Below are 14,979 nucleotides of genomic sequence, written 5' to 3'. Positions count from 1 at the left end.
AAACCTTCTCTCAGAGTCAGAATATCAAAATGATAGACTGGAAAAGATTACGAAGACCGCTCCTCTAGTATGACAGGTTCCCTTACAATTTTACGACTTTCAAGCAAAATGCTTGACAGTTAACGAAAATGATATTTAATTTTACGCTGCTGTGTGGGTAAGACAGATGAACGGAATGTTACCTGTGTGGGTAAGACAAATGTACGGAATTAAAACAATTTAACCATCAGGTATGATAACATTATTGAAAGATGGTAGAACCCTTTGTGGTTTGACTCCGGCGGCCCGGACGGCACCACCGCCACACCGATTTCTGCCTCACAATAGCCGTCTTAAATGCTGCTGTGTTCTGGTGTGAAGGAAAAATCTGTGTCTGTCTGCCTTACCACACGTAGGGGAGACATACTTTTTTGAGGCGTTCCAACTCAGTCCTCGAAAGTAGCAGCGCATCTGTGGCCGACCTCAGGTAGAAATATCTAATCTTATCTGGGGTTGATTACAGATGTCCATGTCCATGGGTGGCAGTAGCCACTTAACAGCATGCTCATCTACAACTATTTAAAGTTAATGTCCATGGATGGCCACATAATTATTTATCATCATATTTTAGGAACTAATGTCATATATACGATGTACAACATTAATTCTCGTCAATCATTGTATTCTTTTCATATATTTTTTACTTTTTAGTGTTTTTAAAGCTTGTTGTTTCTCAGGCTGCCTCGCTGGAGGGAAAGTCGTTAATCCTGATGAACCTAATGAGCATTGGGACAATATTATTAAAATCATCTATTGTCATCAGTTCAAGACAATAATTCAAAATTATGAATTAATTAGACTGTTCAAATTGGGTAAAAATCGAGTTCAAACATTCGTTATATGCCCAAATATACACATACAGGTCAAGCTAATAAAAGCGAGGTAATAAGATCAAACATCCTTATGGGTATTATATGAGGTTTTTACATGATCAATCGGAGATACCTCACATTACTCACCGGATCCCGTCATATAAATGCCCCTTGCTAGAGTGAGCACGAGGACTCGGTTGAGCTCCTCGCTCTCGGAGGACACCAGCGGCTTCTGATCGGTCACCGCGCGGGACATCAGCAGCTGTACTCCCGAACTGCCCAGGCTCGTGATTAAACGTAATGCTGTGCTCTCGAAGCTGTAAATATTATGTGATTATACATTATAGGATATATAGTCGTGTATTAGGCTTCCAGGGCGTAAATCCCAAGAGCTCATCATAAATAAGTATTATTTGCTTTAATGGTGAAACAAAATGTAACTGAAAAGGTAGGCCTGAATGTGTTAAAAAGGGGTCAAAGCTGGATAAACTCCGAACAATCCGTAATTGATCAGCATAATGAACAACGCCCTAAACACACTTTTTCAGCCCTGTACCCAAAAATAGGATAATGGCGATAACAATACAACCATCCGTTTATATTTTACTCCGTTTATATTTTATTAGGTGCACAAATATAGAGTATTTCATGATAAATAGATACTTGAACATGAACCGCATCCAGTTCCATATGGCAAAGTAGACCTTCATTATGCCAGCAAATGTGTGGTCATTACAGATGACACATAAGATAAATAATTGCTAAAGGGCGGGTGGAACACGTACGGTTCCGTACAACCAAATTTTAATTTATTTTATCTGTCTATCTCTTAAGGTTCCAGAGACAGAGCCCTATGACAGACTGACAGACGGACGGATAGCAGACGCTTAGGGAACGTAGTCACAGGAGCGGGGGGGGGGGGGGGTGTCTTGCATTTTTGTCACGTAGTAAAATTCATCGAGAGAAATCTCGCAAGCAAGCAAGTCGACGAGAATCCGTACTACAGGCGTATACAATAACGTCGTTGTACGATCAGGACACAGTTCCGTTTTTTTTTGCTCGTCGCGCCATTTCATGACACGTTTAAAGCATACCTAATCCCAAATTTATACTACGTAACTATCTGAGGAGGGGGGGGGGTGTCTTAGCATATAGTACGGGTGGTCACGGGAGGGGGGGAGGGGTCGAAAAATATTAAAAAATTGGTCACGTAGTATGGGTACGTTCCCTTAGTAATAGGGTTCCATGTTTTCCCTTTAAACGGAACCCTATAAACTAGTTCCATTTAAGTATAAATATGAAGAAACCTTACCAAAGTTGCAGTTGTGTTTGGTTAGCCTGCGGGCAAGCAGCCAGCGAGTGTATATTGGAGAGCAGCGTCAGCTTGTAGTTGGGTTGTATGTGATGGATGCGATACGAGAACATATCCAGCAGGTTATGGAAGATGCCCCACGCGTACGCTTTGAACACGTTCGGCAACAGCTGATCTGCGGGATTATACAACGATCTATGAATATAAATGAAACTTAAACGCTCGTTTGGCATGTCAAGTGTCTATGCTCAAATCGCGGTGTAAGAGTCAGATGAACGTAGCTACATTTTATCAATCTTACAGGAGAGCAAAAATAGTGTGAAAATTCGCCACTTCAAACTTTACCAGATCATTTATAGAAAATACAGTAGTTTAAATAAAAAAAAAATGAATATATTGCTCTACTATTCGTTTTGAAAAAAATAAAAAATAATGTTTATAAATGCTTACAAAGACACAATATATATATATTTATTTATTTGGTATTTTATTTATTAAATATTGAATATAGCGTTACGTCGTTGGGCAATTTCATAAAGGACTACATTGTGAACCGTTTTGTGAAAAAAAAACGTTCATCTGACTCTTACACCGCGAAATGTACTCTAGAAGTAGGGGTTCGTTTCAATATGTAACGGGTACTCACGATACGCGGTTTTAATTTCCTTATTGCCTATATTTCGACCCAGTTGCATGGATGTAGCCAAGCAATTCACGCAGTAAATCACAAATAGTGTAAAGTGCGGTGCATAAAGATATTGTTAGTGAATATCTTGATATTGAACGTAAAAAAGAAAAATAACTAGACATATGGTAAACGATTTCTCCCCGCCACCGCAGTTTCGCTGTGACGACGATCCATGCAAATTGATCGAATATCGGCAAACATAAATTAAAACTACGTATCGTGGGTACCCGTTACACATTAAAACGTCTCAATTCAAAATATTTTTATTTTTCGTTTATATCTTCAGACATTAAGCGTGGCAGACACGTGCCGTAGTAGATTAAATAATATTCTCCTATTAACGCATGTACCGTAGTACTACCGCACAGACAAGGACCATGCCTGTCAAAATATTGTATAGAAAAATATGAGTTTGTTATTCACCTCTGACACATTCAATGTCTGTAGATGTAAATGGAGAGCCTGAACAGAATTTCAAAAGTTCTAAATGCACTAAACCAAACTTAAACCAATGAGTTAATAACGCATGCCAGAAACTATCTAAATGCCCTGATGACATTTCTGTGTAAAAGGACTAAAAAAAGGAATAAAAGAAAATTTGTTCCCAAATTGTTATATTTTTAGTAATAACTGCACCTGTCTTTGATTATACGACCAAAAAATATATAATTAAACTTGTAGATAATTCAATGTGACACCATAATTGTTCTAAATTTCTGTGCGACAAGTAGTTTGCCTGATGCCTTGCGTAAAAACTATTTGCACTACTTTTATAAGAGTTGCGACCTCACAAACTTGGATGTAATTTTACACTACCCCTTAACATCCGAAACCCACATTAAACCGCTCCCTTATTTTTACACGCTAAGGACAAAATAATGTAACGTTTCAATTCTTTAACATTTTAGCACTCGTCGTATACCTATTTCTGTCCTATCGCTGAGCACGGGTCTCTTCCCAGAAAGATAATGGTTTAGTACAGTAAAAGTACACGGCACTTGCCAAGTGCATATTGATAGACTTCACACAATTATCCGAATGAATGTTTCTTTCTTTCTTTCTTTCTCAACCTTGTAAACGTTCTTTTTCAAGGACCGTCGTGAGTGCAGGTTTCTAATATAATTATGGTATGGTAATAATCGTATTTCATAGTGTATAGAATATAATTTTTGAACGACATCGAACATCGAAAGCTATATACATTCATTTACTACGTACTAACGTAATAACAGATATATAAACAGCGGAATTATTTGGGCTACTTTACAACATGTCAGTATTTCATTCAAACTTCAATCGCACGAATATAAATCTAAAATCGCAATTGTACATATATTTCAAAGGTAAAACTTCTTAAACGTCAAAATATTCGCATTTGTGCGGCTTTTAACACTTGCATTAAAACTATAGATTTCGATAAATAATAGGATCATCCATCAGGATTCGATCTTTCGCATGGTACAGCAGTTACAAAACCAATTTGATACGTAGGATCACAAGCCAGGCAGAAATTGAAAGTGTACTAATTCTCTTGTAAGTGTACTTTTTCATATTGTTTTATTTCTAGCTATATAATTCATATCTTTAAACAATGTGGGCTAAGACAGTCTAATCCATTACTTATAATATCATAAAGATATAAATATTTTTTCCCATAGGCATATTTCAATTGCTACAAAGTAGGCTTTAAGCATTAAGAACATAATATTTATCTACTTATAAATAAATAATGAATTCGCTGTGAAACAAACCAATATTGCACAGAGCAACAACTCTTTAATTACTAACAATAAGCCTTGTAAGGGATAGTAAGTAAATATGCATATAAGCTTAATCATTCGCAAATAAAGCCAGTTGCATAAACCACACAAAACATATCACCTTGGTAGCAATCCAGCCGAATGCGCACTAGCCATCACTAAGGTATTGACATATGACATGGTAAGAGCTCAATGTAGTTAGACGCTATAGCACCTCCGCTATGCTTTCTGTGTTAAGCATCAGTTATGACGAAGAAACACTTTGTATTTCATCTATATTGGTAACACTGCCATACGTGTTTTTTGCCTTATAACAGCAGTTTTAAGCGCTGATGTATTCTGGTTTGAAGGGTTCTTTAAAACAAAGATAATATTGAGGAATAGCAATGTATCGGTGACTGATCCACCATTACCATTACCATTACCGGTAACTATTAGATATCCATTAGCCACAGTGACATCTTACCGTCTAATGCAGATCGCAATCTGCATTAGACTTTAGATATTAGGCTCTAAATAAGTTTTACAAAAAATATATTACTCCGCCTTATCTGACCTGGTAACAAGGTAGACTGTATTTACGCCCTTATTACGACATGTAACGCATCTTTGATCGACTTCAGTACGACTTGTGTATGTGTTATATACATATTTAGTTACAATTCTTTAAGCGATAGTGACTACCTAACAACCGTGGCACCCTGTGCTCATTCGTGCTACTTATTTTTTTTTTCATTTTTGATATGCTTAATAATATGAGGATAAGAACAGATTGTTACATGTATTACTTTACATATTTTACTGTAAGACTTTCTTTACATTAACATTAAATTACAGATAAAACTCCGCGCGACGCCAGGCTAAGTGAGTTAGTATTTGGAATAAAAATGGATCTTACATCTCTTTAATAAATGCGTATAAACAATGGTAGCGCTATGTGCAGTGGCAAACAACCTTCGCCTACTTCGGATTTATTTAGCACAATAATTTATTTATCTCATAATTGCATTAAACAAAATACCTCAGTAATTAATGCACAGCTCGCGCGATCCTTACAATACCGCAATGTTATCAGATATTATATTTTTAAAGGAATTTAATCATGATAGAAAATATCTTTGATTACACTAAACATCAAGGTGAAGATGAGGTAAGTTTAAAGGTGGTAGAATCATCTGTGATTCACATGAATTGCAACATAACAAGTACAAGTTGTGCATTATCTAACAACCTTAATTATTAAAATAGACTGTTTCATATTTTATCTAGTAAATTTTGATATTTGACAATTCCTGTCTACCAGAAATTGTCAAACTTTGATCATTGGTGGTCAAAAATTGAATACATAGATTATTTAATAATAATCAGAGGGAACGGAATTCTTAAGCGGTGAATACTTACTTATAAATCCTTTAATGCCCAATGACTCAATTTCAGTGTACACCAATAATCTGCTGTAGGTCTCTACTAAGGCCGGTGCCATCATGCTACTGCCCGGTATATTGGACTTGTTTTGTGCCAACTTTGCAACGTGAGTTACTATAGAGTGTATGAGCGACATCTTGCAGTGTAAGGTCAGGCTATCCAATATACACATTGATAAGGGAACAGTTGGTAGCGGCGTGGAGGGGTTCCCGTTGGGCAAGGGCTTCTGACTACCGAAAAGGGTCTCTATGATGATACCCATGGGTCGGGCGTAAAATTCCTGATTCGTCGAGTAGGCGTTGCATAGTAACGCAATGCGGTAGTCCGAACCCATCAGAGTAGGTGTATTGTTCGACGTCATCAGGTGTGCAAGGAAGCTGCCGACAAAGATTTCAGAGTTATAGACTTAACCAAATCAAATCATTCATTTGCTACATCGCGTCGACCAAAGGATGTCGCATACATATCAGATTAATCGCATCATAACGACAAAAAACATGCTCTCTATACTCAATGATGAAGTCTAATGATGATTTGTGACTCAGGTACTGGTGTTTGAAAAGTCTACAGAAGATTATAAGTCTATGGTACTGATAACGAAACGTGATATAAATAATGATTGTTAGGTTATAAAAGATTCTACAATGTAGCGCATGATTAACACACCCACTTTCGCACTGATCTTTAGTAATTATGCAGAAATATTAAATATTATATTTTTAGAATATACGATATCCTTGATAAGCTTAAACAGACATATATAAGCAAATGCAACTAAAAAGATTTTTTTATTTGAGATTGAAATTTTGATAAATTAAAAATCCAGGATATAGAAATTTTATTTAAAACATGGAGTAAGTTGTATTTATAATTTTGTTGTTATAAAACAATCACACTTACTCGTACTGCACTTTTAAGTTTTGCGGCATTGTCATTGTCTTGTGTTCTGATTCGGCTTTCTTTAATAGGTGCATCCAGATGCAAACGACGGCCATTTGGTGCGTACAGTGCGCCCGCGTGCAGTCCGGTACCGGCAGTGGTTCGTTTTCAGGATACAACAACTCGTGCAATTTGATAATCGGCAAGAAATTCGACAGAGGATTCCTTTGAATACTGCCCGATATAAATTGTAGTAGCACCCACATGAGATGATCTCTACCTTTCTTCATATCGTGACCGATTAGTTTGTTGTGGAGCCCCATCACGATATTCGGGAATGACGCGAACCCAATGAGTATCAGGTATATAACTTGCGAGGACAAGTGCAGCCAACACCAGTGTGTAGATGACATCTCGTCGTCTTCGGTTTCTTGTTCACTTTTCTCCATGGGCAATATCATCAGTTCAACTAACTGATCTTCTAGCGCGATGCAGCGCTGTTTGTGCTGTTTCTGCAGTCCTAGCATCGAACACATCATGTCTCTTGAATACGGTTGCTGTAGTACATGTCTAAGGAGAGCTATTTGGGGCTTCAATAGTTCATCATCGTAAGGTAGATTGCCTTTAAGCGAAAACTTGAGCGTCGTCGGATCCAGTCGCCAGGGGTTCACGAGGTGGTCTGCGTACCCGGAAAACTCGACAACGGGCAACATGTGCGAATGGCCGATGATGGACACCATTTGTGCACAAGGTTTGAAACTCTCGACGAATTTCGAAAACAATCTTGCGAGTTGCTGAAATATTAAATTTTAAACACATAGTATTAATCAAAAGTATCCTAATGGTGGGCACAAGTCTTTGAGCGCTAACCCTATCTTTATATCAGTCTATGTATAATTTATATAAGTAAATTATACATGAAATTAAATTTAAATACAAACATGAAATTGAAGTTAAATTATAGCACTTAATCACAATAATCTGTTATTATTTTTTTATAAATAAATTTTTAAAACATCACGGAATCAAATTAAAATTGGCTTTATGGAAAGCTAATTTAATTTCATGCAATCATTTCAATGTGATGTAAGCAATACAATAATTCATTAATACTCTTATTGAGTTAACTAAGTGTTCAGTGACCTTCGCTGGGAAAGAGAGTAACTGATGTAATTATTCAGTAAGTTAATCATTATTTTATGTTATGAGTTTAAAATTGATTCCATTTAATAAATATTTCAAGCACATTCAATTTTACAATTTATCACCTACACTTGTGGATATACAGGGTGAATTTTTCAAACGGGCCTTCAGGGCCAAATCCGATACTATAAGGATTAGCGAAAAATGCTGAAAGGAGTTACGAGGCCGATTTTGATAAAAACTAAAACTGCATCATTACTTTTTTAAAATAACTTTTTCCCTAGCCGGGAATCGAACGAGTTCATTTTGAAAAAAAATACACCCTCTATATTATTCCACTATCTGATAATGTCGCTTATAAGGATGAATTTCTGGGAAGTAATGTTATGTGACAAATTAAAGGAAAAGGAAAATTTTGAAAAAGATACATATTTTTTCATATTAATTTGGCTCTGTTCCAAATCATTCGAAACGGACGTTTCGTTCTTCAAGAAATTATATTTATTTCGGCAATAAAAATATTAACGAAAATAGCATATTTTATACATATTTTGAACTAAGCGACAAAACGCTCCATGCGGGTTGTCCATGGCGTGACGGCTGGTGATGTCACACTACGACATCACATAGAAAAGATCAAGCAACACTGTTACACGCCTGAGAAATATCGTCATTCGCCTCGCAATAATTTATACTTTCTTGCCTAAAATATAACAAGTTGTAAAGAGTTTTAAAAATAGGGTCATTTTTGAGAATCCTTACATTACATTGTTCTTACTTAAATCATTTATTCTTTGATTTTTTAATACTGTCATCATGCCTGTTATAATATCGAAACTGTACGGTCTTGGTGTACCATGATTTAATTGAAATAGGCAGACGATGTTGAGTACAGGAATAAATTTTTATAAATTATCCAGTTTTAAAATCAATAAGAAAGCAAATATATCGAACTAGCTGACCTGGCAAAGTTTGTGTAGCCATATAAATAAAAAAATGTTAAGGATAAACAACCCTTATCACTTATTGGTATGAAAAATAGATAGTAGCTGATTCTCAGACCTACTGAATATGCATATAAAATATGGTGAAAATCGGTAAAGCCGTTTCGGAGGAGTACATTGTGACATGAGAATTTTATATGTAAGATATATATTAAGACAAGTTTCTAAGCTTTAAATTGATAGCATTTTCAAAGGACATATTTGCATATTGTTAATGCTTACATGATGTCATCAATCTACTGACGGTGAACAATTATAAAGTCATAACTATTGTTATTAATATCACATATCATTGTCAAAGATAACTTAGATAACAGAAACAATATTGATAACACAATGCTAAAACGATTATCACCTTTGATAAGTAATATATTTAGTAAACATATTTGTTTTATAACCTGAATATGGAAAAGAGCTAAGCATAAATTGTAGGTCAATTTAATAGCATAACATACAGACAGACACACTAGAAGCCTTGTTAGACAAATTAATCACCGCTATTGAGTTCCACAGAACAAATTTTAACATTTCATAAAACTAGGATTGGGCAATCCAGCATTTTAATACATTTTTTCAATATTCACAGAGTGTATCAGTTGTATCTATTTGAATAAAAATAAGAAGTGTAAGCAGTATCAGAGTCTGAAAAGACCCACATATACTTTAAAGAAAGGCAAATTTGATCTTTTATCCTTTTTTAATTTAAGAATTAAACTCAATTTTATAGCAAGCACTTGCTTTGTTTCTTTATTTGTAACACTAAAGAAACACTTATCAACAAGGAGTTTTATAAAAAGAGTTTTATTCTCTAAGAGTGTCCATATCATAAAAAAAGTTCTCAGAGGTTAAACTTACCTCAGTTAAAAATCTCTACATTTGGATTACAAAAAATTATGTATGCATATTTTATTTTAACTACTCTAATTGATTTGGAACAAACACGCTATGAAAGATGGGCAGACAAACGGACACACAAGAGTTATAAGGATTATGATGTTTCATTTTAATGCATGGAATCCTTTAGGAAGGATTACTTGATATTCCACCCTTGACAGAGTTATAAAAGGATTGAGGTTTTGTTTAAAACCCTAATAATTATAAACAAGCTCTACGAAATTTAGTATACATGTTATAATTAGAAATAATGACACACCTCTTTCACTATTTTTGTAAAATTAAACCTAAGAGCGTACAATAGAGATTTAAAGGTTTTATTACAGTACATTATGATTTGCATGTACGAAGTATCTATAGTTTATTGTAAAAATTAAATTAGTTAATTAAAATTAAAACTTACCCAATGTGGCCAGTGGGTGTTGTCTGGGTAGTCTTTATGAATTTCAGTTACTATAAAATAAGCTGGAAGGAGCGAAGCGTTTCTGTCGAAAATATACTCAATAACGGTGTAAAGAGCCTTCAGTGGTGGCATAGTGCTCGAGTTCAGACGTACTGGTAGCATTGCAGCCTTTTCCCTGCAACCCTGTAAAACAAACGTCAAATTGTGGTAATCAGTAAATTATATGTATAAATTCTTTCAATAAGTGGAATTCAAATTGGTGACTTGTGTTTATCAATTACACAGTAAACAATAATACTGTTATTATGAATTACAATCCTTACTGAATCAAATTATTAATATAAAAGTTTACATAAATTAAGAATATTAAATTAATTATGTTGTATATGATTTTTTTTTTTTTTTTTTTTAACTCCTTATATCCTGCAATCTGCCTCTCAAGGCATTTAGCTGGAGGTTATGTGGTTACTAGTAGGCATGCATGGTTTACGCCCAGTGGCGCACCCATTTATAAGTGTATCCTTGTAGGCAATTTCTAAGAAGGGAGAAGGTCCTGGGGAGCTCTCCTTTTGATGCGCTTAAAGGTGTGTGTGGACTTCATTAGCTCACTGGCAAGCACATTGGGGTGTCTCTTTATACGTTGAGAGTATGATTTGAGTTTAGTTGTAACATCCTCCTTTACAGTTGTTATTTTTAGGTCTCTGTGTAGTTGGGAGTTCGTAATGTACCATGGGGCACTAGTCACCATGCGAAGCATTTTTGATTGGAAACGTTGTAATATGTTCAAATGTGTGTTTGCTGCAGTACCCCACAGTTCGGATCCATATGACCATATTGGTTTTAATATGGCCCTGTAAAGGAGTAGTTTGTTGCTTAGCGACAGCTTTGATTGTGTAAGGAGCCAATAAAGCTTACGCAGATGTGTACTCAGAGCCTTTCTCTTGGTAAAAATGTGCTTCCTCCATGTTAGGCGTCTATCCAGGTGAATTCCCAAGTAGCGTATATGATATAATACAATATTTATAAGCATGTACAATTCAATAATTTTCAGAAAAAAATATTAATATGTTTGCAATATAACCTAATATGTAACCTAATTGAACATGTTGTACAGAACTTTATTCAATAAAAATTTAAAAGTTTCTTTCAATATTTCTTATACAAAGACAAGTCACTATGTTATACATGCTATAGGCACTTGTTTGAAAAGGTTGATTAAATGTTTTACATAATGTGGAGCTATTGCTTCTATAAGGCCAGTAAGAGCAACAACAACAAGCAACACCTGATTCGCTTGCTTTATTGCCGTATGAGTAAAAGTTGTGTGATAATACTTTCATTTTTAAAATCTGCTTTAAATGTATTTGTAATGAAACTTTTTGTTACTCTCATCCTAAAAACATTTATACCATAGCGATAATTAAAATAGTCTAATAATTCACTATAGTTACTACATTTAATTGGGCTTATCACTTCTATTTAATTAGATAACTTTACTATGTATTTCCTGGCCTTAATCTCCTCCTCCTACCCACTCTCTATGTGTATCATCTATACTAACTCCACAAAATGGTGATTTAACATGTTATAGGCCAAAACTATGTATACATTTTAAAGAAGTTTGAGATTTTTACCTTCATTATTTCCCTCACACCCTTGTAGTCAACGCCACCAATAATTCTTCGAATTAAATAGAAACATTCAATCCAGTAGTCAGAGTTCTGGTAGCTTAGCTTTTCACTTGATAAAATGCAGTCACATAACAACCTGTAAAATAATAAAAATATTTAACATTAAATAATAATTTGGTTCACTCAAGTCTTATCATGTATACTCAGTTGTAGCGGATATTGTTAAACTAGTTATTTTTAAATAAATTACTTATAACCGTATTAATGTAATAATTAAGGCCCAACGTTACATTTAAATAAATGAACATGGATTTTAGTATAATAGATTTTTGTACAAGTAAATGAGGGCGGATATGAACTAATTAGCTATAAACACACATTCACCTTGCTTGCAAAATATTGGAGTTAACCAAATTCTCCAAGAGTATTAAGAGTTGTTTCATCCTATACCGATTTGTGAGCTCTGCCGTCAATGTGAGGTACTGGCGGATGGCGGACTCCTGCAAGTCAGGGTTCGGTGTCGCCATAACGGAGCACAGTTTCTTCTGATACGACGATAACCTCTCATTCTCTTGCTCCGGCTTGTAAACAAGGAAACAACTGAACGCTTCCTCCACTGCCTCCACCCGCTGTAACAAACACTCCAATTATAACCACATTCCATCCCAACAAACATAATAACAATAAACATTGACGTCATCTAAAAGACCCTCACCAAGATTTCGTTCACTATGCTCGCGATTGGAGATTCAGCCATTTTAGGTTACTAATATTTATTCTAAGAAGAAATCATCCTTTACACGAAGACAAAAGAACGCCACTAATTGATGAAGAAAATTGGACTCTACTATAATCAAAACAATCTCAACATATCTTGAACTACAGGACACCAAACACCAAAAAATAATAATGAATGAAACTAAAAAAGCGTGTTAAAATTGACGGCTCAGACATTTACAAATCTGACATTTAGAGATTTTTTTGTAAATCAAACTAAAAATTATTGCCATTTGAAATATTATTGACTCTAATAAACTTATCTTCTAGTCTCAAAATTAAGGTGAAAATGACTTAGATTAATTAAATACCTCTCTTAGCTAAGATGTTTATTACTCTGAGTAAACAGCAGTAAGCGAATAATGTTCAAACTCGGCTTATAATGGCTAAAAAAAGGCCAAAAGTCCTCAAAACTTAAATATATGTATAGGAACCCCTTCAGCACATTGTTTTTGTAAGAAATAAGCGCAAAATGATATTATTTTTTAATAAATTAATTTATTTCTGAGAGCTATTTTGTGACATTCGGCGAAGAAAAAAATCATACACTGACAGCTTAGAAAAAAAGAATCAGTCACCATGAGTGAATGAGAAAAAAGTATTGTAGTGTTGAATGTTGTAAAGACGTCTGTGATTTTCTTAATTTTTTTTATAGAAATCGGGAAGTTTAAGGCTCAATTTATGTTCTCGTCGGGTTGTTGTAAATAGTAAAATTAATTGACGTGATGGAGTCGCCGCCTTCGTTTTCGACTCACTCGGAGGCGCCTCCGTTAAGCGAAGATAGTGGGCTACTGATTACAAGTGGCTCATTTTCGAGTGATTCTGCTAGTGGATGGCATCACATCGCATCCGAGGTGAGTTAATGAGTCTCATACATGATTACCATCATTGTCAATTAAATTGTAAAATAAGTTGTGTCCTTTCGCGCTGTAAATTTTCGATACACTTAAACAATACCACGTTATTCCAAATTAACCTCGCGACTTTAGATCTTATTAGCTCGTATAATTAGGTCTGTTGTTTGTTTAGTGCAAATACTTTGTTTATTGTCGATCAAAACCATTCAACCTTGTGTTTTGAAACTTTTAGGTTATTATAGGTTATGAAAAGTTGTTGAACAAAGTTTTGATATTTTCCAAACGGCGTGTTGTGGCATCTTAGCGACTCAAAACGGCTCGAATATAAGTATGTTGCGTTTAGCTCTGCTAATGAATATGCAATTAGGGAAACACACATTGTGGAACTTCCTAATTAATTTTACATATATTACAAGTTAATTACGTATTTACTTCGTAACGATTTTATGTGCGTTTTGGCGAAATTATTTGGCGTACTGCACTGCTTCCTATTTTGTTTTATTATAGCACTGTTTATATTTTTATTTAGATTTAATTGCTGCTTGCTATTACTCTGTGATATTTATGTTTGTATTTGACTTCATTTTGTGCTAAGTTTTTTTTCTTTTATACTTTCTTTCATTCACTTGATAAACAACAAAAACATACTAGGACTAAGAAAACAACAACTCAACTTTAAGAAATATTACTATAGTATAAAATAAGACTTATAGGGTGTAAGTAGTAAATAAGGTCTTAACCTTCAAGTTTTAATTTCCTTATAAATTAAGGTTGATCTGTCAATTACTTCATATTAATATGTATTATAAATATAATATCCAAGTATGAATCAGTTCAGAACTTCATAGTTAAAACTCAGTCACTTTTAGTGAAGGTACAGTATTGTTGCAAATGAATATGAATTATTTTACCTATTACTTAACTCCATTCCAACAGTTACAACATATTGTACTGCTTTACTCTTTCTTAACTCATTTTAAAATGTTACCCAATGTAATATTTTGTTTATCAGAGATTCACATTACTTAAGTTTATTTCAAAAGTAATTATTGTCATAAATTAGTAAATATATACACTTAAAACACAATACAAAACCAAGCATACAAATACTTCTTATACATAAGTACTCAACAGTGTAAGTACATATATCCAAGTATAAAATCCAACAATGACTAGTCATCTAATATATTATTATGAATCACCTTGTACTGTTGAGTTTCAAAGAGTTGAATATAAAAGTAATTGGTTGTAACAACAATGCCTTAAATGGTATAATACTAGAAATAAATTTAGAGCATAAGAATATTTTTGCTCCGTTGCTCACCCCAAATAAAGTTATACGGTTGATATTCAGT

General features: G+C 34.4%; 2 protein-coding genes across 2 annotated transcripts in view; one reads left to right on the top strand and one right to left on the bottom strand.

Moving 5' to 3' along the window:
- MED23 (mediator complex subunit 23) overlaps positions 1 to 12,927 on the bottom strand; it is a 30,790-nt gene extending 17,863 nt beyond the window's left edge. The window contains exons 1-8 of the mRNA XM_073074444.1: positions 12,706 to 12,927; positions 12,375 to 12,619; positions 11,994 to 12,126; positions 10,360 to 10,542; positions 6,937 to 7,709; positions 6,013 to 6,413; positions 2,164 to 2,338; positions 999 to 1,168 (exon numbers count right to left, since the gene is read on the bottom strand). Of these exons, the coding sequence (XP_072930545.1) occupies positions 999 to 1,168; positions 2,164 to 2,338; positions 6,013 to 6,413; positions 6,937 to 7,709; positions 10,360 to 10,542; positions 11,994 to 12,126; positions 12,375 to 12,619; positions 12,706 to 12,747 (2,122 nt within the window). The 5' untranslated portion in view covers positions 12,748 to 12,927. The remainder of the gene's footprint in view (positions 1 to 998; positions 1,169 to 2,163; positions 2,339 to 6,012; positions 6,414 to 6,936; positions 7,710 to 10,359; positions 10,543 to 11,993; positions 12,127 to 12,374; positions 12,620 to 12,705) is intronic.
- A 418-nt stretch (positions 12,928 to 13,345) lies between these two features.
- LOC140743282 (uncharacterized) overlaps positions 13,346 to 14,979 on the top strand; it is a 101,349-nt gene continuing 99,715 nt past the window's right edge. Inside the window, exon 1 of the mRNA XM_073074442.1 lies at positions 13,346 to 13,621. Within this exon, the coding sequence (XP_072930543.1) occupies positions 13,493 to 13,621 (129 nt within the window). The 5' untranslated portion in view covers positions 13,346 to 13,492. The remainder of the gene's footprint in view (positions 13,622 to 14,979) is intronic.

Source organism: Epargyreus clarus, unplaced genomic scaffold (genome assembly GCF_041222505.1).
Source record: "Epargyreus clarus isolate Ecla_fem2 unplaced genomic scaffold, WU_Ecla_fem_2.2 ptg000007l, whole genome shotgun sequence".
NCBI classification, from domain to species: Eukaryota; Metazoa; Arthropoda; class Insecta; order Lepidoptera; family Hesperiidae; genus Epargyreus; species Epargyreus clarus.
The sequence above is the reverse complement of the archived record's forward strand: the minus strand, read 5'-3'. Positions and strand labels throughout refer to the sequence as shown.